At 36.0% G+C, this 25,316-nt stretch overlaps 2 protein-coding genes across 3 annotated transcripts in view; both read right to left on the bottom strand.

Annotated features, from left to right (window-relative positions):
• LOC307007713 (uncharacterized protein) overlaps window positions 1-14,990 on the bottom strand; it is a 104,684-nt gene extending 89,694 nt beyond the window's left edge. The window contains exon 1 of one of the 2 annotated variants that reach the window (XM_079629993.1): window positions 14,957-14,990. The gene's annotated coding sequence lies outside the window, so the exon portion shown is untranslated. Of the gene's footprint in view, window positions 1-14,428; window positions 14,455-14,956 lie in introns of those variants that run through there. The other variant, XM_079629991.1, reaches the window with a different exon arrangement.
• Window positions 1-25,316, bottom strand: part of spock1 (SPARC (osteonectin), cwcv and kazal like domains proteoglycan 1) — a 181,968-nt gene that overhangs the window by 12,705 nt on the left and 143,947 nt on the right. Inside the window, 1 exon segment of the mRNA XM_079629988.1 lies at window positions 24,383-24,497. Coding sequence (XP_079486114.1) covers window positions 24,383-24,497 — 115 coding nt within the window.

Here is a 25,316-nt window from a genome sequence, read left to right as displayed (position 1 = left end):
TAGGAAGTAAAAGGCCTTTTAGTTTAATAGTAAAAACGTCCCGCTTCAGGTCGTGGTTCACTTGTCTTTTTGCTGTGAAATCTTTACTGATTTTTATAAAGTATTAAATGTAAAAATAACATATTGTTAGTAATATTTCAAGATGAACACTGAATGGACTAAAGCAACTTTGATTTACTTGATTATCCATATATTCTTTTTATGCATGATGTAACATTTTATGTATTCAGTGTATTTGCTGAAAAAAATCATGTTAAAAAGAGTATTAAATATGATCCATCAGGTTTTTTTGTTTATCTTTTAATCATCATTGTATTGCATTGCATTTTACAGTTTAAACTATACAGAGCTTTAATCATAAAACTAAGCATTTAAATAGCATCTTAATGTATAATTGGCAGATATAGAGTGACGACTGATATGCATAAAATCTGTGTTATACTGTGATAAAGATCTCATTGATTTACATTACAAGCTATCAGAATTCATCTTATTTTGCTCATTTTAATATCAACAGCTGCAACAAATTGCATATTTTTGATGTTTTGGCCTCTGAAAAAAAATAAAAAATCCACCACGTTCTCACTTTATGAGCCATGAAATCCTGATGTTTTAAATATGATACTCAACAAAGACAAATGCAAACTTTTTTTTTCTGACTTAAAGAAAAAAAAATGTCTAAAAGGTTCAATAACTGTTCCACTTTTTTAAAATTTGATTTATTCGATAATTATTTCATTTCAGTCTTTCCAGGGTGTTAAAGAGAAAACCTGGAGATGTTTCTAGTCCTCAGTTTGATTGACAGGTGGGTTTTTCGTAGCTGTCTCAGTAATTAAAGGACGCTGTCGTCAGGCTCTGATTGTTCGCGAGGACATCTGTACGTACGGTGTGAACGATAACTGCTTACTCTCATGCGGGACAGTCGTTCCTCCGTCTCCAGCGCTCGCCTTAAAAGATAAACGCTAACAGCAGCAGTCGCCTTTCACACACACTCTGCTCTGGACGAGATGATGAACGCATTTAATTCAGACAGACGTAGATATTAGTAATTCCCTACAGAAAATCGTCTCTCAGAATGATTAACAGCAGGGGGACAAGATTACACACAGAAACGCTTCTGCCGCTGTCTCAGCAGTAATGCCATCAGATCTACTGATGCCACATATAGAGCGCGCCAGATAGATTATCACATTTAATTAAAGGAATAGATCACACATAAATGAAAAATGTCACTGTTCACACACCCGTATGTATCCATACAATGAAAGTGCATGGTGACAAAAGCTGTTAAGCCAAAAAATATTTAAAAAAAGAATCATAAAAGTGTCACAATAATAGTTCATAAGACTTTGAGGAACAGACCCAAATTAAACGAAAATAGGGTTTAGGAGTAGGGTTTACTTTAAAAAGCTAAGAAACAATTTTCACTCAGTAATTGCTAATTTCACAAATAATTATAAAGAAACGGTAAAGCAATTGATGTCATCGTGATTTAAAAAAAATACTTATTTTCTTGTAAAATGCACTACAAAAATCTTTGTTTTATTTGCAAAATCGAAACATAATTTGTGCAGTGTATTTGCTGGAAATCTTAGTTTGCTTATGTGATTTTCACTTATAATGACTTAAATTTGTCCACAATAGTCTCTTGGAGTATAACACACACTTTTATGATACTTTTATGGAGCTTTTTGTTGTTTTAGAGCTCAACAACATACATCTCCATTTGTTTTTCAAGCAATAAATGAGTCAGGTTTGGAACGAGATGCTAGTCTGTCTCTGAACTGATCTTGCATTTAAGTGTTTCAAAAATATATTTATTTTAATCCACACACACACACACACACACACACACACACACACACACACACACACACACACACACACACACACACACACACACACACACACACACACACACACACACACACACACACACACACACACACACACACACACACAGTAATGTAATGTTATCATATTATCACTATGCGGTTAAATTAGATCAACGTGCTTTCAGTGTCAGCCATGAATCATGTTTAATAAGAGCTTTCGGATGAGTATATGTGGAGGTGTTAACGTAAACAATTGTAATTTGCACCGCAAGAGGTCGCATATTCAAAACAATAAGAAAGGTGTAGCTTGATGATGCTGCGAACGAGCGGGTGATGATGGGAGTTGTCGTCTTCAAATAAAAAAGGTAATGAAATAAAGTTTCATAACCGCTACATTTGATCACATGATTTTGTCATTCTAATGAATTAGCCGCAAGTAACGTAATGTTTAATGCTAAATCACTACTCATACGTGTCACTTTATTTGTTGAATTAAATGGTGGGGTAACGCAGCGCAGTTTTAGGAGTACAAAACAATCATACTAAAAGTGCATTTGAACATACCCACAGCATTTGCAAAAAGGATAACTTACTATTTATGAATTACACATACTGTATTTACTTACACTGCCATAGACTTGTTCACCGGTTTTAGGAAATGCCACAGCGATATTTATAGTTTTATTTCTCCTGTTGTTCAAAACTCGGCTTGGGTCATTTGTATGTTTACGTTTCTTGGAGTTATCTTTGACGACAGACCCTGATGAAAGCGATAACGAATTATTGTGGAGAAAGACGCTACTTCCGCATTTCTTCACGAGACTCGCTGTGATTTCTACGACAGAAAAAGCAGAAACCGAGGATAACGCGGACATGATGCCATTGACAGGTGACACAACAAGAAGAGACGTTACACTGGTTTAAATAGCAAATTTCTCTGGATTTAAACATTTGGGATAATGTAAGTACACAAGTGAACAAAATATAACACTGTGCTAGTGGTTTTTGTATATTTGAATGCAAAAATCCCACATATTGTGCCTTTAAAAAAGTTTTAAAAGCACACTGAGACTTGTGCTCTTTAAAGAGGCTAAATGAACATGATTTAGTCTTGTTTAATTAGGAAAAACAGGCCAACAGATCACAGACTAAACATTTGCATAAACCCAGAGAGAGAGAGAGAGGAGATGCTTTAAAACTTATAATTAGAGATCTCGACGACTCAACCCTGAAGAGTTCACATGTTCTGTGCCTTAATTCAACATTTCTATCCTTCATGCTCTGAGAAAATCAATACAAAATGGAGAGAAAGCAACATTAAAACTAAATTGCATTAGATGAATAGTCCATCCAAAACTAAAAAGAAATGTACTCACCCGCAAGTCGTTCCAAACCTGCTCGACTTTCTTTATACAACACACTGATCTGTACCATGCATATATATATACATCACATACAGTGACGAGGGATGATAAAAAAAGCAACGTATAATAACAGCCGTGTAATTTAACTGAGCTGCTCCTGACAGTTTTGTGTAAAGAACGGACTGAAATTCTCTCAAAATCTCATTTGCATGCAAGCATGTTCAGTTAATACACACTGACAGGTTTGACGTCAGTAGTTGACATAAGTTGTTGCATCTCAACAGACCAAGTTTATATGTTTTGAACTGAACAAAACTGATATTTGAGAGAAAAATTATGCTATTATCATTGATGTACTATTATTTTTGTTATTATAAAGATAGATTTATGGTGGACTTTGTTATATATAATAGATTTCTTTAATAATTTTCTGTTTTCATTTTAATTTGAGTTTTTTTTTTTCAATATCTCTATGTAGTTTAAATTACATTTTGGTGTGTTTTTGTCCTTTTTTAAAGTCTCTGGTCACTGTTTACTTCCACAGTCTCTGTACTCTTGTCCAGCTGATGGTCAAACTCACCCAGCAGACGACTCGAACAAAAGCTTGTATTGCTGAAAAGAATTTGACAGACGGCAGAGCCTACGGTTTCCATGGCTGCATGTTTTTTTCCACTGTAATGTTGTTAAGGTAACAGGTGCAAAACACAGGTTACGCAACACAGGTAGATGACCTTAAAGGTCAAAGGGCATCCGGGGTTAAATTCCTGCTGCTACTCATCTGAATGCAATCATGTTCCCATATGGCGTTACAAGCGTGTGCGCACACACACACGCACACACACACACACACACACACACACACACACACACACACACACACACACACACACACACACACACACACACACACACACACACACACACACACACACACACACACACACACACACACACACACAGAGTAAGAGAAAGAGCCTGTAATAGCGAGTGAAATGTGTCATCACTAGAATCACAAGTGCGAACAAAATACTGAGTTTTGCCGTCCATTTAATTCTACCCTACATTAAAATGACATTAAACCAGAGCATGTATTTCTAGCAGGCAAAATGCCGTAAAAGGTCAAATACATGACATCTAATCAAATGACATCATCTTTTCCGGTCAAAACGGACTGTATCCACACAAGCAGCGTGCATATTATAGGTCGAGTACAGAGTCATATCACCCTGTAGCCCAAGACCGGTTGCCCACTGAAGTTAAGCAGGGCTGAGCCTGGTTAGTACCTGGATGGGAGATTCCTGAGAAAACCCAGTTTCTGCTGGAAGAGGTGTTAGTGAGGCCAGCAGGGGGCGCTCACCCTGATCTGAGTGGGTCCTAACGCCCAGTATAGAGATGGGGACACTATACTGTAACAAGCACTGTCTGTCGGATGAGACGTTAAACCGAGGTCCTGACTCTCTGTGGTCACAAAAAATCCCCAAGATGTCTTTCGAACGAGTAGGGGTGTAATCCTGGCCAAATTTGCCCAGTCCATCATGGCCTCCTAATCATCCCCATATATATGTGTGTATTCTGGTAATCAGATAACATTACTTTAATATGAATTCCTATACTGAGTTTCATACCACATTTTGAAAGTCCTCCAGCAGATACGGTCTTCAGTTCCCCAACTTTGTGCACGGTTCTCCTGCAGACAGATGGCAGAGTTAATTTGCTCTTATCGGAGGGGCTTTGACATACCGCTGCAGAGATTTAATTCCTGATGGAGGTCCGTCATTCTGGCATGTTTGCGTTTCTGTGCCTGGAGCTCTGCTTAATTAAAATGAAACTGGGAATCTGGTTAAAAGAATTAATCTCTTTAACCGAGCAGTTTCTGTAAATGCAAATCAAGAGCGCGAGTATGTGCGTGTGCATCCTGGGTAGAAGCATATGTTGAGTGGGTGTTGTCAATGATTCAAAAAAGCTCCTTCTCTTTCTCGAGGCTCAGGAACTCATCCAGACTCTGAAACAGGAGCAGGAGGAGTGTGTGAACGTGTAGAGGACTGTGTGCTCGTGCTGCTCGCAGCTGGTGGGTGGCCAGTGGAGGAACAGGAACGGTTCAGAGAGCGAAGAACTCGAGAAAAGCTGAGATCTTCAGTGATTCATCTCCTGCCAGAGTGAAGGATTATGGGTGTTTCACGATGGAACACAGATCAGCAGGTTGGAAAAGACAAGTGGATCAAACAGAGAAGCTCGACCGCAAACAAGCACCAACACATGACTACAAACTCTTTTAAACTTAAACTATTCCTGAGCTAAAACGTCTTTAAACTCAGAATGTGATTTCTTCACTTCAGAAAACGAATCGATTTTCACGAGCCAAGAAATCCATGCAGTCTCCCAAAAGCCCCAGTGCTTTCATTACCAAGCTTTCCTTCCTATACGCTTATATTTCAATTAATTACGTGCAATTCATATAATATTATGATGTTTGGAAGACGAGTATTTCTTGTTCCTGTATAGCTTAACTACCAAACAAACCCACGCACACAACTGCAAACTCTTTAGAAAGACATATTCTTAATATTTCATCAGCTGAACGATTGACATCAAGATATGTAGAAGAACCACTCATGATTTATTCAATTTATTCTATTCCCAATTGGAAATATGAAGGAAGTGGCTGGAATTTATTAATTCTGAAAGTGTCTTCAGTGCGTTTGAATTTTAGGGGTTGATGATCTGAACAGAATAAAAATAACGCAGCCCACAATTTTACACACACACACACACACACACACACACACACACACACACACACACACACACACACACGCACACACGCATACACACACACGCACACACACACACGCACACACACACACACACACACGCACACACACACACACACACACACACACACACGCACACGCACACACACACACACGCACACGCACACGCACATACACACACACAAATGTAAACTATATTACAGCCCAGTGATATATTAAAAATGGGAAATATAGTGTACCACAGTGTACTCACATAAAGCAATTTATAGTACTATAGCTAATCTCAGCTGCTTGTTTGTTTATATCATCACAAGAATTTTAACTTTATTGTCACCAGACTTATATATAAAGTTGGATATATATTACATCTAACTATTTCCACATACACTCATATAAAGCAATACATACTATATAACAAATCTTCACTGCCTGATTTTTTATTTAATTGCAAAGTGTAATTATATTATCGCCCAGCTCTTTATATAAAGTTAGAAACATGTCAAACTTTATCTGCATACATACTGAATACTCACATAGGGTGTTGCATATTAAATAGCAAATTTCAACTGCTTGATTGTTTGGGCTTATGGGTTTATATGTATGCAGCGAGTAAAGGCTGCAAAGAATTGTAAATATGGAGAGAACACCGCAATCTGAAAATAGTAGTCAACATTTTAAACTTGATGACCATCAACACAATGTTTTATGCCAAACGGTCAGTTCCACCCGAGGATACAAAAATGCGGAAGTATGATCTGTAGTTTTCACAAAAGCCCTGGAGCTGTCAAAAGCATTTTGCGTCATCCAGTGGACCTTTGCTGGACTTTCTGACCCAGGTAACACAGAAAGAGTAAACATCATTAATTTACATATACTACTGACATTGCAACCATACAGAGCGGGTTGAAAATCTGCGAACTTACACTTTAACATCATGCTTTTCTGTAAAGCTGCATTTAAACAATGCATGCATCGTGAAAAGCATTTAATCTAAGCGAGTCTGATTATGAATTGGTTTGCAGTCAAAGACAGAAAAAGAGAGAGTGTGTGAGCGAATAAAACAGCTCTTACTTTTCTTATCGTCCTTCCTCTATTGCTACGAGCTGGACTAACAGAGGGAGACGCTGATAACGAAGATCATTAATTAATTAGCTGTGCTCTCCTTTTGTCCCTATTCAGTTTCTCTGTGTTGAACTTTGAGTCTCTTTTACTTCTTTTAATCAAAGTACACAGTATTCCTCAGGGCCGCCCGCTAACAACGTGTGTGAGATTTCACGAAGAACAGAAGAGCGCCGTGGCTTTTCTGATGATTCATAAAGTCTGGCAACAATGCAAATTGCTGTGTGTGTGTGTGTGTGTGTGTGTGTGTGTGTGTGTGTGTGTGTGTGTGTGTGTGTTGTTGGTCCCATTGAATTATGGGTAATCAGACTATAAAGTAGGACGTCCGAAGGCACAAAACTTCTGTTAGGCACTGAAGAGTCACCTTCAACACACACACATACATTAATGCAAACTATCAATGCAAAAGTGAAGGATCTCAGGTGGTCTGCTCCACTAAAAGTAAACTACTGAGGTCTGTGAAACAAACGTGCACTGATTTCACAGCATCTTGTATTAGTACTAGTATTAAACTTTGCATTTATGCTCCAGACTTGAATGATGATCATTGCGCAGTTACTTTAACAGACCATTTTCACCTTCTGGATTCAGGCCCCAAACAAAAAAGCCCCAAAATATTTTCTCTCTTCGCCCAGGGGTAAAAATAAGTTTGAAATACCTTTGCAACCACAATACACTGTTAGTGAACATCCGGACGCCATCTACACCGGTGAGAGCGCCGTTTAGATAAATATATATGTATATAACCTCTAAAATAAAAAAATAAACACAACAAAAATGACAACGGTGAGAACAGCAGTTAAGAAAGCATCTGATCATAGTGATGTGCATGTTTGCACAAGCTCCCCAACTGAGCCTTCGCAAATATAGATAAAATACCCAAAGATAATAAATACTGTTGTGTGGGTCCTGACAGATCGCTGTAGCGCCTAACATAAACTGATCATCTCTTCCTACTTACAAAATAAACTTGAATGAACATCAGAAGGAATGTTGTTTCAACCCCGGAAAGACATCAATACACAATTTTTCAAGTCCAATGACGTTAATCAACTCTCCTGTCTGGTTTGTCTCAGTGTTATGATTGGTCAGATCGCCTGTCAATCAAACTCTAGCCGAAGGGTGAAATCAGTGATCCAGTCAAATCATGCCATGTTTATTTATCGCACTTTATACAATAGCAGCTTTACAGAATTAAACATGAAAACAGTGTCAGTGTTGCTTTCGAATTAAAATTACAACTTCAATTTGTACTCTAAAGCAGCTCTCCAGAGTGTGTATGTTTTCATCATCGCCATGCACAGACCAATTCTGGAAAGTTCACTTTGGCAAGCTGTTTTAAAGTCCCAAAACCGACTCCAAATGAACTTTGTTTTGGCCTGATTTTGTTTGAAATGACGTCACACCAGTTTGTTATTTAAATTTCGTTTGAAGTAAACAGAGGCCTTACTGTGTTTAAAACACTCTTAACACCTTAGCAACCACAAAGAAACACCATGGCAACCACTAGTATCATAGTGGTGAGATGCTCACAGGCAAACAACACATTTTATTCAGATCCTGTAAACATGTAATAGCATAAATATAATATGATGATCAAAACACCTAACATTTGGAGTTGGTTTGTGAGTTCAAAATCTTTTTTATTTTTGCTAGAACACAGAATAATGAGGAAATCCACTGAAATGCAACATAAGTTACTCTTAAAGGGGTTATTCTGAAATATTATTTTGCAGTAGTATGCAGAGACAATCAGTCCTCTTCCTAGAACATATATTGGAACTAAATGACTAAGTTAGATAATTTTTGCTAATGCATTAACTAATGTTAACAAATTAGATCTTATTGTGAACAACTGAAATCAGATATTTGATTGATTGCTTTAGTAGACTAGATATATATTTTTTAATAATGATAGTTCATACAACAACAACAAAACGTTCAAAGATAATATAGCTACACAATAAAGCCAAAGGCTTATTTCCATTGTGGTCCTTGTTTCCAAAATGGAAGAACATATAATTTATGAAGAGAAATCAACGTCAAGTTCAGAATCTCACACTACATCACCTTTAAATAAATGATAAAAAAGCCATTCTTTAACTTCCTTTCTAAAAATAGGCTACTATTAACTACTATCGGCTTTATACGTAAGCATAAGGTACGAGCGTGCTGTTGTATCGTGAATAAGTCACGGCTGAAGGGCGTTGTTAGGCACGACGCGAAGCGGAGTTTGATTGATAAAACGGTTAGGAATACAATTATTAAAGCCAAAAAATGTGTAGGCTATCTATGCAACTTTCATGAAGTAAAACCACTAAAAGCCTTCCTTCCGCAGGAAAAAATAGTCCCTGACCGTAAACAGCAACCGAAGTTACATATATTATTTCGCCAATAGATGGCGACAAAGACTGTCTTTATGAGTGAGTCAGTCGGTAGAGAAGACTTTTACATTGAAAGGACTCAAACTTGTGATCACGGAGATGGAAGACGCAACTGACAGATGACTAGGCATGGGAAAACCCCTTAAGTGTTGAAAGGACAAGATATCAAAGCGGACATTCAAACGGATTTTTAAAATTATGAATATATAGGACTGACCTGAAGGACAATGCTATCTACTGTAAATGCAGGTACACTCGCTCTCTCACAATACTCTACTATAGCTTCAGTGAACAATATCAATGAGATCAAACATGTGTTTACGTTGCTAAGAGCGGTTGCTAGGGGTGTAGTGATACATAGAACAGTGGTGAAGCGGTCATAGCCGTGTTTTATCATGAATAAAACACAGCTATTGACCAATCAGAATCAAGGATTGGAACTAACCAGTTTTATAAAAGAAGATAAATCATTCCAGGCTATAGAACTAGTATATAAAAAAATATTCTTCCCCATTAAACTCTTAAATCTACAAGGACATATATCAGTGCTTCTCCTTCTTGTAGAATGATTATGCACATCTCTCACAAGTACATAATACTCCGTCAGGTACCTTGGAATACTTTTCTTTATTATTTTAAACGCCAACACCAGTTTAAGAAAGGTTACCCTTCATATCACGATGGCGTCCCGATAATGAGCTCATTAACTACCATTGCTCATTTCGCAACAAAGAAATCTTAAAGGTACAGTAGCATGAGTCAGAGGATGGATAATGGCCTATAAATTACAACTGATTTGGTGCAACAACAAAAAAAAACCTGACAAACATTAGAAGCACACAAGCTGTCAGAACTAAACGAATGCAGACATAGTGGGATGAAAACAACAAACAGCACTGAATAACGTATTTATCATCGCCTAATGTTTTGATCACGTAAGCCTGCAAGAGAGAGCTATTGATATGTCTGACCTTTAAAATGAAGTGTTTACGAGTGTGAGAGAGTCAAACACTCCAGTGACATTTATTCTGATGTATTAAAACCATCATATTACTGCTCGACAGGCGCACCTGAGATTCAGGAGGAATTAGAGGATTTTCTGAATGTTCTGCAGGGTTGTGAAGAGCCCGTTCACATCTGAAGCTTCTGAAGCCTTTCGTTTTCAAGTTTAAGTGCATAAATAATTGTTTATTATAAATACAAATTAATACATTTGATAATAAATTGAATCTAAACACTAAAAAAGGGGGAAATATATATATATATATATATATATATATATATATATATATATATATATATATATTCATTTTTGGTTTGGGTCACTACAAGATTTTGTTTTAAATTAATACTTGTGTTCAGCAAGGATGGATTAAATTGTTCAAAATTGACAGTAAAGACATAAAATGTCACAAAAGTTTTCTATTTCAAATAAATACAGTTTATTTGAGCTTACTATTCATCAAAGAATCCTGGAAACAAAAAAATCTATCACCATTAAAACATCTTACTGACCCTAGTCTTCTGAATGGTAGTGTATATAAGGTTTGAAGTCCAAGATAATAATAATAATAATTCTTTACATTTATATAGCGCTTTTTCTGAGATCTCAAAGTGCTTTACATAGAAGGGAAGATCCTATAATACCCAATATACATAGTGTAATGTATATTGTTAATATCTATTACCTATATAGAAAAAACATCCACATGCATGCTGTATAAAATATATAACAGACCTTAAATATTAGACCTTAAAAATAACTTGATCATTCAAACAATAGTAGGAAAACTAAAGTCTGCGCTGCTAATCTCCCAGCAGAAAATATGTCACTTCCTGTAGGATGATGTAATTAAACAACTGGCTTTGGTTTAACAAGACTATAAAAAAAAACATTAGCAATTAAAACAATATTTTAAAGAAAACACGTTTTGTTGGAAAAAATTTAATTAGATTCATAATATTTCTGAATTAATTTGGGACATGATACCTTGTGTTCTTTTATACCCAATTTGGTAACACTTTATTTTACGGTGCCCGTGATGCAGAGTAATTACATAATTAAGTACTTAGTAGTAGATGTTGTAATAACATGTACTTAACATGTAATTAAGTTATGGAACAGCCTGTACTTACACATTGTAATTACACACATGTAATAGGCAGCTACTGTTACACACATGTAACAAGCCGGGTCAGTTACATATGTGTTACCGACTTGGTACAATGTAATTATATAAGAAAGTACTTAGTACTACACAATGTAACAAAAAGTGTATCAAGACTGTACTTAAGTGTACTTCATGTGTATCTACATACCTTATCCATCTGTACTGTAGTTTGGATGAACTCACTAGTTCACAGCATAAATACATGTAGTAGCTTCCTAATTACATAATATTACACAGGGATAAGCTACGTAAAATAAAGTGTATCAAGAATGTACTTAAGTGTACCTCATGTGTATCTACATACCTTATCCATCTGTACACATGAAGTACACTTAAGGACAGTCTTGATACACTTTATTTTACGTAGCTTATCCCTGTGTAATATTATGTAATTAGGAAGCTACTACATGTATTTATGCTGTGAACTAGTGAGTTAATCCAAACTACAGTGCAGATAAGGTATGTAGATACACATGAGGTACACTTAAGTACAGTCTTGTACTGTCTACAGTCTACTGGATGCAAATCCTTGGCAATAAAAGTTGCGATTGATTGTGTAATGCGCTTTGCCCTTTCCGAGCCCGGTGGAAGCTTTGACAATATTGTTTCCACGCTTCAGAGTTCCGTCTTTTGCGTTCCGTCAATATTACGTTATTATCGATTTTCAAAAATGTGTGTTTTTTTTTTTTTGAAAATCGATTTTTGGCATTTGTGAATCGATTCAGAATCGTCCACGTCCGCATCGCGATGCATCTAAGAATCGATTTTTTTATAAGTACTTTCTTATATAATTACATTGTACCAAGTCGGTAACACATATGTAACTGACCCGGCTTGTTACATATGTGTAACAGTAGCTGCCTACTACATGTGTGTAATTACAATGTGTAAGTACAGGCTGTTCCATAACTTAATTACATGTTAAGTACATGTAGTTACATGTTATTACAACATCTACTACTAAGTACTTAATTATGTAATTACTCTGTATCACGGGCACCGTAAAATAAAGTGTTACCCATAATTTTATGATAAAAGCAAATAACAAATGCAATTTACATCTATTTAATCCAAAATATGATGCGAAGATGAAGATATTTCTGCGTAACAGAATGACCTAGAAACACAAGGATCACTGACACACAGATTTCAGTGGATGTAATTTTCCACTGAAAGGCTCATATTGCTGTTTTTCCTCTAAGGCCCAATGAAGAAAGATGAGCGTGTGTGTGTGTGCTGTATTATATTGCAGAGTAAAGCGTGAAAAACGATTCTTCAAAACATAATGAGCGAGAGTTGTACACACACACACACACACACACACACACACACACACACACACACACACACACACACACACACACACACACACACACACACACACACACACACACACACACACACACACACACACACACACACACACACCTCTCTACAGTATTTTCTCTCAGGTGATCCCTCTATTTTTCACTTTCTCTCCTGCTGTGAGTGAAAAATCTATTGTGTTTCTCTCCAGGTCGTTTCTCTCTCCGTCTCCATCCCTCCTTTCATCCTAACAAACCCATCGCCCATCTCCACCCCCTCCGGCTCCATCTGTAATCATCTCCACCTCTTTGTCTCTCTTTTCCAGTCTCTCCAGGAATTTCTGTGGTTCAGCCGGTCGAGATCATGGGTTCAATTTCTTGTAAGTCACTTCGGCTAAATGCAGAAATGTAAATCTCCTGAGTCCTGTAGGATCCCGATAAATATGTTTGCTTTTTTCCATTACAATTTTAGTTTTTCTTTTAAGTTCAAATTTTTCTGGATTCTGTTTTCATAGTCAAACTAAATGTAAAGCATTAGCAAGTATAGTTAATTACAGTCATAAAACGTATACAATTTAACAATAACGTTTACGAACAATACATTTTTAGGGCCCTATGAAATTCATTGTACTCTTTTCCCAAATTCAGTGTTTTCTGGGTTCCATTTGATTAATTAAATGTAACTGTTTAAAAAGCATAACTAATCAATTTATGTAAATGGTTATGTTCAGTTTTAGTTCAGTTTTCATTCTGTTTGCTCTGTTCCCGTTTCCCTCCGCTCAGTGCCGCTGACGACACTAAACGCTTCTGCTTTTGGTGTGTCTGTAGCGAGTGTATTTAATATATGTTTTTTTTTCAACAATATAATATAAACAATATAATCATCAGATATGCACACAATTGATTTGGAAACAGGCAAGCTTTGTTTCCAAATGCCCCAAGTAAAGATATCCTGTCAGTTTTATAAACTTTTGTTAACCCAGTCAGTATAATCACAATGAAAGCATCCAAACTGCAATATTTAACATATATTTCGCTTGATATTTGCATAAAGTCGAACTGCCCAACCTTTTGATGCTCTCGGCTGCTCTCAGCACTTTCTCCGGTTCAGTCAATCCCACAATGACTCTTTATTTATCGTTGATTCGTGGATGTTCATCTACACGTGACAATTGAATGATTGAAACGTTAACCATTTAATACTCTATTACAATTTTTACAATAATAGTGCCCTATGAAATGTTTCATTTTGATCGCAAATTCTGGATTTATGATTTAATACAAATATATTATCAAAAATGGTCATAATAATATGAAGACATAACGCATTTTTTGTAATTTGTGTGATATTCCTTAAAGGGCACCTATTATGACATTTAAAATGTTCCTAATGTTGTTGTGGGAGTCCCCAACAACAGTTTTACATGCATGCAATGACAAAAAACACTTTTGTTGTCGTATAATATGCATTTATTTTTACCTGATTTGCTCACCGACTCCCAAATGATTCGTTCAACGACTCGTTTTCCCAAACCCCTCCTTTGCTCGACGCTAATCTGCGTTGATTGGTCAGATGACCCAGCAGTGTTTACAGAGATAATACTTATTGTTTAACACGGAGTACAATGATGCTTTTATCAATTAAATTGTGTTATAATAATGATTATAGTCCACTGCTTTATAGTTTGTAGTAAAAAAAGAAAAATAAGATAAATAATTTAATGTTATGTTAGCGAGCATAGCCCAGAGTTCATATTGTAAAAGCACAATCAGTCTTTGTTTGCGTTAGCCCGATGCATAAACATAACGTTTTTACAAAAAAAAAAAAATGCAGTTACGTTACTACGAGGTATTACTCTATTCTTTAGACAACTCCGAAAACAACGACAAACACTTCACATATCTCAATTGCCATTGAAGACCTAGAAGCTAAACGGTGCTTACACAACAAACAAAATAATTATTAAGCATGCAAAATATAAAAGCAAAAATTATTAATAACACTTACAGGTTGTGATACGGAGGAGGAAGCTGATGCAAATACACTTGGAACTGAATCTTCCTTCAATATCAGCCGGCTCGCGAATCCGAGTTTGATTGCATTTAAGTTGGTAAAGCAATCGTCTTCAAAATGGCGCGAACAAAGCACAAGGCTCGGACTATACTTCTGTGGTATAGTGAATTGTAGCCACTTAGTCTTCAAATGCTCCTCCTTGGGCAGATGAAAAAAGTTGGCTTTTGAGTCGTACTTCAGAACACAGCGTCTCGTCGCCCTGATGTTTTCCCCTGGCCTTGGAGCGCAATAAGTGGGCGTATCGTATTCAAATAACTTGACAAGTTGACGTCATCTAGTCAGAGAAAAAGCTTTGGTCTTCTAACGATTCATAAAAATGACTCAGAGTCGACTCTTACTTTTGAAAGACAATAACTTTATATACGGTGCACTTTCATATTTCAAACTTTGCAGGATGTTTTTGTTCACTTAGATCTATGTTACACACTACATGAAAGGTAAATTTCAAAATTCCATAATAGGTGCCCTTTAAAAAATTTAGTTTTATTAATTGTATTAATATTACTTTGAATAGTACATTCTATAGCCTAATGCAGTGGTTCCCAAAAAAATTTGAAAGCATGGCACCCTGACCCAATTAAACTAAACGTACATGTATACATACATATAAAATGAAATCTAGATGAGCAAACAACAAATGAAGCATAAACACTAACAGCTACATGAATTTATTATGAATGCATCACAACAGACATAGGCCTAACGCCGTGTCCAAACCAGACACGACGCGACGCCGCGGTATGTGATAAAATTGATCTTTTCCTTGTTAATCCGAGTTTTTGTCCTAACCAGCCACGATGGAACAATAACAGAAAGTATGATAATCTCAGGAACTGTTTATGTGCTTTATTGTGTGTGTGTGTTTAAATATAATTTTGTGTGTGTTTTATAGTCGTACTGAAAGCAACAATTCACCTCAGATCTTCAAAATAAATAAAAGTGAACTAGAACATTCAAACTGTTAACTCATTGTTAACAGACAAGTATATTATATGACAGCGATTGTTGTAAGTGATTTGAAAATTACTTTATGTGGGAATAATTGGAACAAAACACATTTAAAGATTGATACTTAACTTTAAACAAATATAAAAATACTTTAAATAATAACTCCAAAGTTTCTCATTTGCTTTGTTCAAACCTGACCTTATATCTCAAAACTATGGACCTAGGACCATATAATAACTGAAATATCTGTGCATGATGGAACTGTGTCGGGGACATTTTAATGGGACACATGCGCCTGCTTTTGCGAGCACAGCCTCTTGATACGGGCCGGGGGAGATTGAGGATTGTGCAACTCGTAGATCGTGCTCCACTGACAGGCGCCGCATCTTTTGATTTTCACGTATGCCAGGGATGAGAACGCTAGCATTGCCCTATCCTGTCAATCTCTGCGTGAAATATAAAATTGAGCCCGCACCAGTACAAAGGATTCAAACTTTAAATTTTAAATGAAATTTTATGTTTTTTCGCTTATTTATTTTCGTTTGGACATGCTCATATGTTGGTGCTTTGGTATATTTTTGCTGTAAAAAGTTATTATAGTTATTTTAGACTGTTTAAATTGGAAAAAAGCTGAGATTTTGCGGCACCCCTAGCTAGTTGTCACGGCAGGCACTTTGGGAACTACTGGCCTAATGTATTGTTGTCATAATTTCTTTAAATTAATTATTTTAATAACAGTCTTTTTATGGTTTAATATTCACAGACACTAGTCCATATCACAATTTGATTAAATGTACCGTCCTACTTTTGATTAATTATAATTGTTTTAAACCATTCTGCGCTATAGCCTACAGTAAATTCAATTTATTACAAACTGGGATTTGTGTTTTCTGTATCTGCATAGTCCTAGTCCTGCCCTCTGTCACTCACTACACTGAGAATCACACGGCCGGAAACAGAAGAACAGATAATGGACAGACGCTGAGAAGAAAGAGATTTCCTCAATGCAAACACTGAGTCCTGACGCCGTGGAATAATTGCTACATCTGAATACAGAACAGAGACACATAAAAGAGAGCAAGATGAAAGTCAGAGATAAAATGACAAAACAAGATGAACAGGTCAAATAAAGAGAAAGAGAAGAGGCCGTGAGACGATAAAAACGGGAGGAAATGAGAGAAAAATGGACTTTCAAATGACACATTTTTTTTATCAGTCTCTCTCTTTCTGTGGTAATTGCTTCCTGATGTATGCAGCACTTTTCCAATTAAAGATCATGTCAGTGATCTGAAGTCATAAAAATACAGACATCATAACGCTCCTATCAGAATGAACCTTCATCTCTGCTCAGATACCGCAGCATAACTGACAGAGAGACTGTTCTGTTGGGGAAGCCTTTGGGAAATAAGTACAAACAGACTAGAGGTCATGAATCTAATTCACACACACACACACACACACACACACACACAAAAAAACTTAAAATAACCGCCTGATGTATCAAATCTTTATTGCTCAGAGGTTGCTAAGTCAGTGCTCAAGATACATAAGTGAACTCATCATATCATGCAAGTATCAACTATTAAAGGGCACCTATTATGACATTTAAAATGTTCCTAATGTTGTTTAGGGAGTCCCCAACAACAGTCTTACATGCATGCAATGACAAAAAACACTTTTGTTTTCGTATAATATGCATTTATTTTTACCTGATTTGCTCACCGACTCCCAAATGAATCGTTCAACGACTCGTTTTCCAAACCCCTCCTCTGCGCGACGCTAATCTGCGTTGATTGGTTTAGATGACCCAGCAGTGTTTACAGAGATAATACTTATTTTTAACACGGAGTACAATGATGCTTTTATCAATTAAATTGTATTATAATAATGATTATAGTCCACTGCTTTATAGTTTGTAGTAAAAAACGAAAAATAAGATAAATAATTTAATGTTATGTTAGCGAGCATAGCCCAGAGTTCATATTGTAAAAGCACAATCAGTCTTTGTTTGCGTTAGCCCGATGTATAAACATAACGTTTTTACAAAAAAAAAAAAATGCAGTTACGTTACAGTTATTACTCTATTCTTTAGACAACTCCGAAAACAACGACAAACACTTCACATATCTCAATACAATTGTCATTGAAGACCTAGAAGCTAAACGGTGCTTACACAACAAACAAAATAATTATTAAGCATGCTACATAAAATATAAAAGCAACAATTATTAATAACACTTACAGGTTGTGATACGGAGGAGGAAGCTGATGCAAATACACTTGGAACTGAACCTTCCTTCAATATCAGCCTGCTCGCGAATCCAAGTTTGATTGCATTTAAAAAGCAATCGTCTTCAAAATGAAGCGAACAAAGCACAGGGCTCGGACTATTACTTCTGTGGTATAGTGAATTGTAGCCACTTAGTCTTCAAATGCTCCTCCTTGGGCAGATTAAAAAAGTTGTCTTTTGTGTCGCACTGCAGAACACAGCGTCTCGTCGCCCTGATATTTTCCCTGGCCTTGGAGCGCAATAAGTGGGCGTATCGTATTCAAATAACTTGACAAGTTGACGTCATCTAGTCAGAGAAAAAGCTTCGGTCTTCTATCGATTCATAAAAATGACTCAGAGTCGACTCTCACTTTTGAAAGACAATAACTTTATATACGGTGCACTTTCATATTTCAAACTTTGCAGGATGTTTTTTGTTCTCTTAGATCTATGTTACACACTACATGAAAGGTAAATTTCAAAATTCCATAATAGGTGCCCTTTAACAGATTCAATCTGATTCCGATTCACAAGCTCTTACATCACTTCTATTCCTACACTGAAAAAAGTGATTCGTTGGCTCAACATCAGTGTATGCAATGGAAAAATGTAAAGTATGCGTAAAGTAAATGAAAAACATCTAGCTAGTAACATCAGCATTACAACTTGGTTAAAAATTAAGTAAACATAACATAAAATGTGAGGTATTTGTGAGCTGCGTGATATGCAAATATTCTATCAAGCCAATAAGCGAAAACTGTCAGGTAAGCTGTCTTTAAAAAAAAAAAAAAAACGAACTACAATATTATAGTTTGACTTCTTAAACATTGATAAACACTTGTTTATTGTGTTAGTGGAGTGTATTCCTAAACCGGAAGCACAACACAACATTTCTGAAGTTTGATGTGAAGACGGAGACCAGTGAGAACTGTCAGGTAAGAACTGTGAGAACTGTCAGTCTTAAAAAAAAAAAAAAAAAAAATGAAATAAAACATTAGATTCTGACTTTTTTAAATATTCATTAACAATATTAATTTATTGTGTTAGTGGGGTATTTTTGTAAACTGGAAGCACAACACAACATTTTCTGAAGCGTGATGTGATAAAGATGATGAAAGGAGATAAGCTAAAGCTTGATTGGCTTGTAGTTCGTTTTTTAACTAAATAAAATATAGGCTTAAAATATAGTGTTTTTTGCATTTGTAGTCACTGGGGATGTGTTAAACTTAATTTGAATTGTTCTTCAACAATCAGAAACGTGTTACTTATGAATTCTTTGCAACTAGTTCTATAGGTACATTGAGTTTGTACGTTTTAAGTTTATTACACATGAATCAAGAAACCGTTTTTTTGCACGTATTCATGATAACTGCATTAAAAGTATCGAGTTTGCACTTATGCAAATGCATTAAGTACATGCCTTGAATTTATACTCTGCTCCAAAAAAAATTATTTTAAAATCACCTAATCATTTTTTTATGTTGCTTAATACTGTTTTTTTTCCTCCATCTGTCTTTCAAGTGCGAACAGTTGTGGTGCAACAATAGCAGGGGTGCATCCTGTTATACATTTTTGGAGGTAAGATTTTTGTTAATTTCACACTTGATTATTAATTGTTTTTGACAAATTGGCTATGCCAAAAAAAAGTGAACCTGGCATATTTTCTGCATTTTGGGTGATTTTTCTGCTTTAAAGGCATCATTTTTTTATAAAGTCAGTTTAGATACAAAAGCTTGTGTATCCACCATGAAAATCTACTTTTTTGTTTCATGTACTTTTCAGACCAATGCTGTGGAAATACACAGAGAAGTTGATTCAATGTTTAATAGTGTACCTCTCTGACAACGCTGATAAACTCATCAGGCATTACCAGGTAGTGTCTGTAATACATCGAACCATAGCAGTGTTTTTTTATTCCTGGTCCTGGGGACCCCCTGCTCTGCACATTTTTGCATGTCTTCCTTATTTAACACGCCAGATTCAGATCATCAGCTCATTAGGAGAGAGCTTCATGAACTCAGCGGAGCGTGTCAGATAAGAGAGACATAAGCCCTATTCGACTATTTCTCAAGGGGACGTTGTCAGGGTTGTTTGTTTTTGATTTGTTTCCCTGTTTTGTTCATGTCTGAGTTTCACATGTTCCTTTGTTCAGTTTCCATGGTTACCGTCATTATTAGTTCATTGGTTTCAGCTGTGTGTCATTTACAGGCAAAACTTGCAAAATTAGAATATCGTGCAAAAGTTTATTTATTTTAATAATTCAACTTAAAGGTGAAACTAATATATTATATAGACTCATTACATGCAAAGTGAGATATTTCAAGCCTTTTATTTGATATAATTTCAGTAAAGAATGTTGAGTGAACTCAAATATTTAAGAACAAATTACAAAAGTTTTCTTGTTAAGTTTAAGTAAAATTATTTCAAGTTGGGTTTACTTAAAATATATATGCACAATTTTTGTATCACACTTTTCAAGTAAATCAAACATATACATTTTACCAGTGTATCTTGATTTGATATCGATTCATTTGGATATATATTAGGTACTGTATACTGTATGCAAAAAAAAAAAAATTTTAGATCTAACACTCAAAAACTTATAATTAACATTTAAACTGCACATATTAATTATATATATATATATAATTATGTTTCTACTCCAAATTGTTGATATACAAACTTTTCTGACATAACTTTTTTTTCATGACACATACATTAAAATATACATTAAAGATAACATATTATGACCTTTTTCAAAGTCTTGATTTTGTTTTTGGGCTCTAGTAGAATAGGTTTGCTTGAATGTTCAAAAACACATTATTTTTCACATATCTGACATTGTTGCAGCTCCTCTTTTCCTAGTCTGTCAGTAACGCTCTGGGGTGCGTTTCCCAAAGCCAACTATGGTAAGTTCCGTCGGTACCACTAGAGCTCAATAGAAATAGCGATCATAGTTGGCCAACGATGCTTTTGGGAAACGCACCCCTGTTTAGTTCCTGTCAGCGCCTCCTTCCGAAAAGCGCAATGTGCTCTATATTGGTTGGCTGGAGCAGTGTGTTGTGATTGGTCCATCGCCTGTATGTTATCTTTCAATATACATTCATGTTTATTTCATGCAGTAGTAAAGTGGAAGAGATAATCGGTTCTCGTGCTTAAACTAAAATATTGATCTTGGGATTTAAGAATAAATATCGCAAAGATTGATTAATCTCAGATATTTATCGTAAAAGTGAATCAAATGAGTCATCAGTATGAGTATAGAGTGATAAAATGAATGAGGAGCAGCTCAGATCATTTGATGAGAAATTAGTTGATATTGAGATTACAGACTTCTGACAACTAGTGACTTATTTGGTCTCTTTTATGAAAATCATCTTGGAGAGGAAAGAAAAAAAAACAAATGTTTTCTTCATTTAATGTGAAAAACCTTAGATGTTAAAAATATTTCATTTGACATGTTTCTTTCCTGTGGGTAATAATACACCTGAACGTCACATTAACTCATCCATCATGCCTCCATTGCACTCTCTCTCTCTTTCTGTTTCAATTCCTCCAGAAACCTTGTTCCCGTGATGTCCAGGGTTGTTCCCAAAACACTAAATTCACTATTCCCTCAGGACAAACACACACACACACACATACACACACACACACACACACACACACACACACACACACACACACACACACACACACACACACACACACACACACACACACACACACACACACACACTTCTTGTGTCTTGAGTGTTTTTCTTTCTCTAGGCTTTTTAATGTGTCTCTTATGGTTTGTTCAGACAGGCAGCAAAACGTTTTACCGTGTCCAACTCAAATCCGTTTATTTTTCTGTAGTCTAAACCGCAAAAGCACGCCAAATGCCACTTTCACAAACCCAATCCAAACCACATGCACAGCTCGTTTCAAAATAAATTAAAATCTGATTTTTGGAAAACAGTGTGGATATGGCATATGAAACCTCAAGCAGAAAGATTTTTTAAAACTGATTTTAAAACTTTTTGGCTTGAGTTTGTTCTTTTAAAGAGTTAACCCAAGTATGAACACCCAAATCATTCAGTCCTAAAATGCTTTTGCACTTAAAAGTCTTCAGAGTAAAAAGTATACTGATATATATACTGTATAAACACACATACTCGCTGGCCACTTTATTAGGTACACCTGTTCAACTGCTTGTTAATGCATATCAGCCAATCACATTGCAGCAACTCAATGCATTTAGACATGTAGACATGATCAAGACGATCTGCATCGTGATTTAAGTGACTTTGAGCATGACTGGTTGCTGGAGCCAGACGGGCTGGTCTGAGTGTTTCAGAAACTGCTGATCTACTGGGATTTTCACACACAATCATCTCTAGGGTTTACAGAGAATGATGTGAAAAAGAGAAAATATCCAGTGAGTGGCAGTTCTGTGGGAGAAAATGCCTTGTTGATGCCAGAGGTCAGAGGAGAATGACCAGGGCCGGGTTTCCCGATAACGATGTATCTTTGCTCTTAAGAGCGCTTTCTACGTGCAAGGCTACGAACGCTCGCGGCAATTCCACGAGCGTTTCCCAAAAATGCACTTAACATGAACGCGCGAGAACGCGCTCTACGTGCTACTTAAGAGTCGCTGTCCATTCGCAAAGTGCTGAAATATAACCTTATATTCCTATTCTGAACGTTTAACCTAATAATCGTCATCTGTTGTGGATTAGCAATCAAGACAATCAAGTCTAGGCTATATAAAGCACCTAAAGGCGGAGGCACTGACAAAATGGCTAAAAAAAAAAAAAAAAAAACTTTCAAAAAGATTACATTCAAGAGTGCCCTTACTTAACAGGGAGGAAGATGAAGAGGTGGATGAGGAGGACGACGACTAAGATGGCATGGGACCACAAGGCCAACCAAGAAATCGCCAATACATGGCTGGTTTTCGTGCACGTCATTGACAGATGTTTTTGAATTCATCCCTATTTTGCCCAGTATTTGAAGTGTATTTTCCACATTACTTCTTTTATATATTTTTTTGTTAATTCATTTAATTTAGGTGTGTATTTCTATATTTTTCTTCCCTTTTTAATAATTTCATTTATAAATTCATGTAAACAAAAAACGAGTACAATAAAGTACAATCAAAACATATTACTCACGTTGCAGTGTGTTAAATCTAGATAAAAGTGTAATCTGCCGGTTGTCCTGCAGATGACCTCATAAATCTGTCTTCTTACGATGCACTTGGGGATGTACGATTACTCCAGAGCACTCGTAGTTCTACGAAGATTTTCAAGTGCTACTTAAGCTACGATGCTTTTGGGAAACAGACCATAATATTAAGATCAGTCGTACGATCGTTTTTACGATCAACTTAGGCTTACGATGCTTTTGGGAAACGCAGCCCAGACTAGTTTGGCTGACAAAAAGGTTTGGGAATCTCTTGATATATAGAAACCAGGCAGAAATGCAGAATATATTAACAATTACACAGGGTTCGTACAGATACTGTAAAAAGAAATTTCAGGACTTTCAAGGACTTTCCAAGCCCTACTTTTTTGGTTTTCAAGGACTACTATAAGAGATCGCACTTAGCAAACAAATTTTTTTAACACAAATAAATTACAGATATATAGTATCCAAAATACAACTTACAACGTATTTAATAATATATATTAACTACACTATTTATAATGGCTATTATTGCTCAATAAATAATATTTGATATTATAATGTTGGCATACTTCATATCCAGAAACGGTCTGATGGGGGTTTATCAGACGGACTGCAGGGTTAACTTGAAAAGATTGTATTTGTGTTTTTGCGAAAAAATTAAATTTCATATATATTGTTTTTAAATAAGTAAAGCACTTTTCAAGGACCTCTTAGTACATATGGCTGTTTTCAAGGGGTTTCCAGGACTTTTTCAAAAAGTCAAATTCAAGCACTTTAAGAACCTTGTACGAACCCTGATAACATCACCTGTAAAATAACAGTGCAGATTGTCATTTCTAGTGAATGGTTTAAAACAAACTGGATCTCTTTGCAGTGTGTAACAAGCTCGCGTCTTCATTTCTCCGGATTTAATCTCTGTTCAGACGGTTCACGGGTCCTTTCAGAATCCTAACAAACAGGAAATGACTCACCGTTCTTCTCTGTGTGTGATTTGATGACTTCCGGTCCTGGCAGACAGGGACACGGACCCTCACACTTCACGGAGATGCTCTTGCTAGAGCTGCAGGCCTGGAACTCAAGTTTACACTGTGGAAGAACAGAGAGGATTCTGAGTAGTGAAGTTAGAGACATTATCACATTTAACCCGACCGTTGAGCTTTATCGCTCATGAGTCTGTTTCCAGAAAAATGATGACATGATTTTAGTTCCTTTGAAGTGAGGTGATAGCGTTCATCAGATGTAATCACACAGACGCAGTGCAAAATCTGCAGTGTTCTTTGGGATTTAATTAAAGATGATGTCATGATTAGACTAAAACGGTTTATTAAGTGTAATACTTAATCATTTTTCAAAGCAGACTCAATTAAACAAATAGCAGATAGTCCTGCTGATTAATATTGAGACATGCGACCCTTTATGAAATGCTACAAATTTAAGATTTGGTCATTATTTCTTCTGTTAAATCTTATGTCAGCATCTGCTTCCATATTTAACCTCAATCTGTGTGTGAAGGACATTTGCTGCTGTGCTGATATTCATAATTCCATAATGACAGAGAATAAAGAGAGAACGTTTCTGACAGTTTAAAAGGGTCCATAACGTCTTCAATTCAAACTGAAGCGCATTTATTAAAACAAAGTAAACTCAAGCAATACACAAAGATATGAAACAAGCGTGCCACACACAGACAATATCAGACCAAGAGCTGAATGCAAGGAGGAACTTAAATACAGTGATAATGAAGTAAATACAGACAGGTGTGCTCATTAAATGAATGTCCATGACAACTGATTAGTGTCGGGAAACTAGAACAAAGGAAACTAAAATTTAAACTCATGTGACAGGGTCACAGACTGCATTTTTTGTTCACATTTTATAATGTTCTCAGAAGTCCAATGTTATAAT

Source organism: Phoxinus phoxinus (genome assembly GCF_949152265.1).
Source record: "Phoxinus phoxinus genome assembly, chromosome: 12".
In the NCBI taxonomy this organism is placed as follows: domain Eukaryota; kingdom Metazoa; phylum Chordata; class Actinopteri; order Cypriniformes; family Leuciscidae; genus Phoxinus; species Phoxinus phoxinus.
This window is presented reverse-complemented; position numbering and strand designations above follow the sequence as displayed.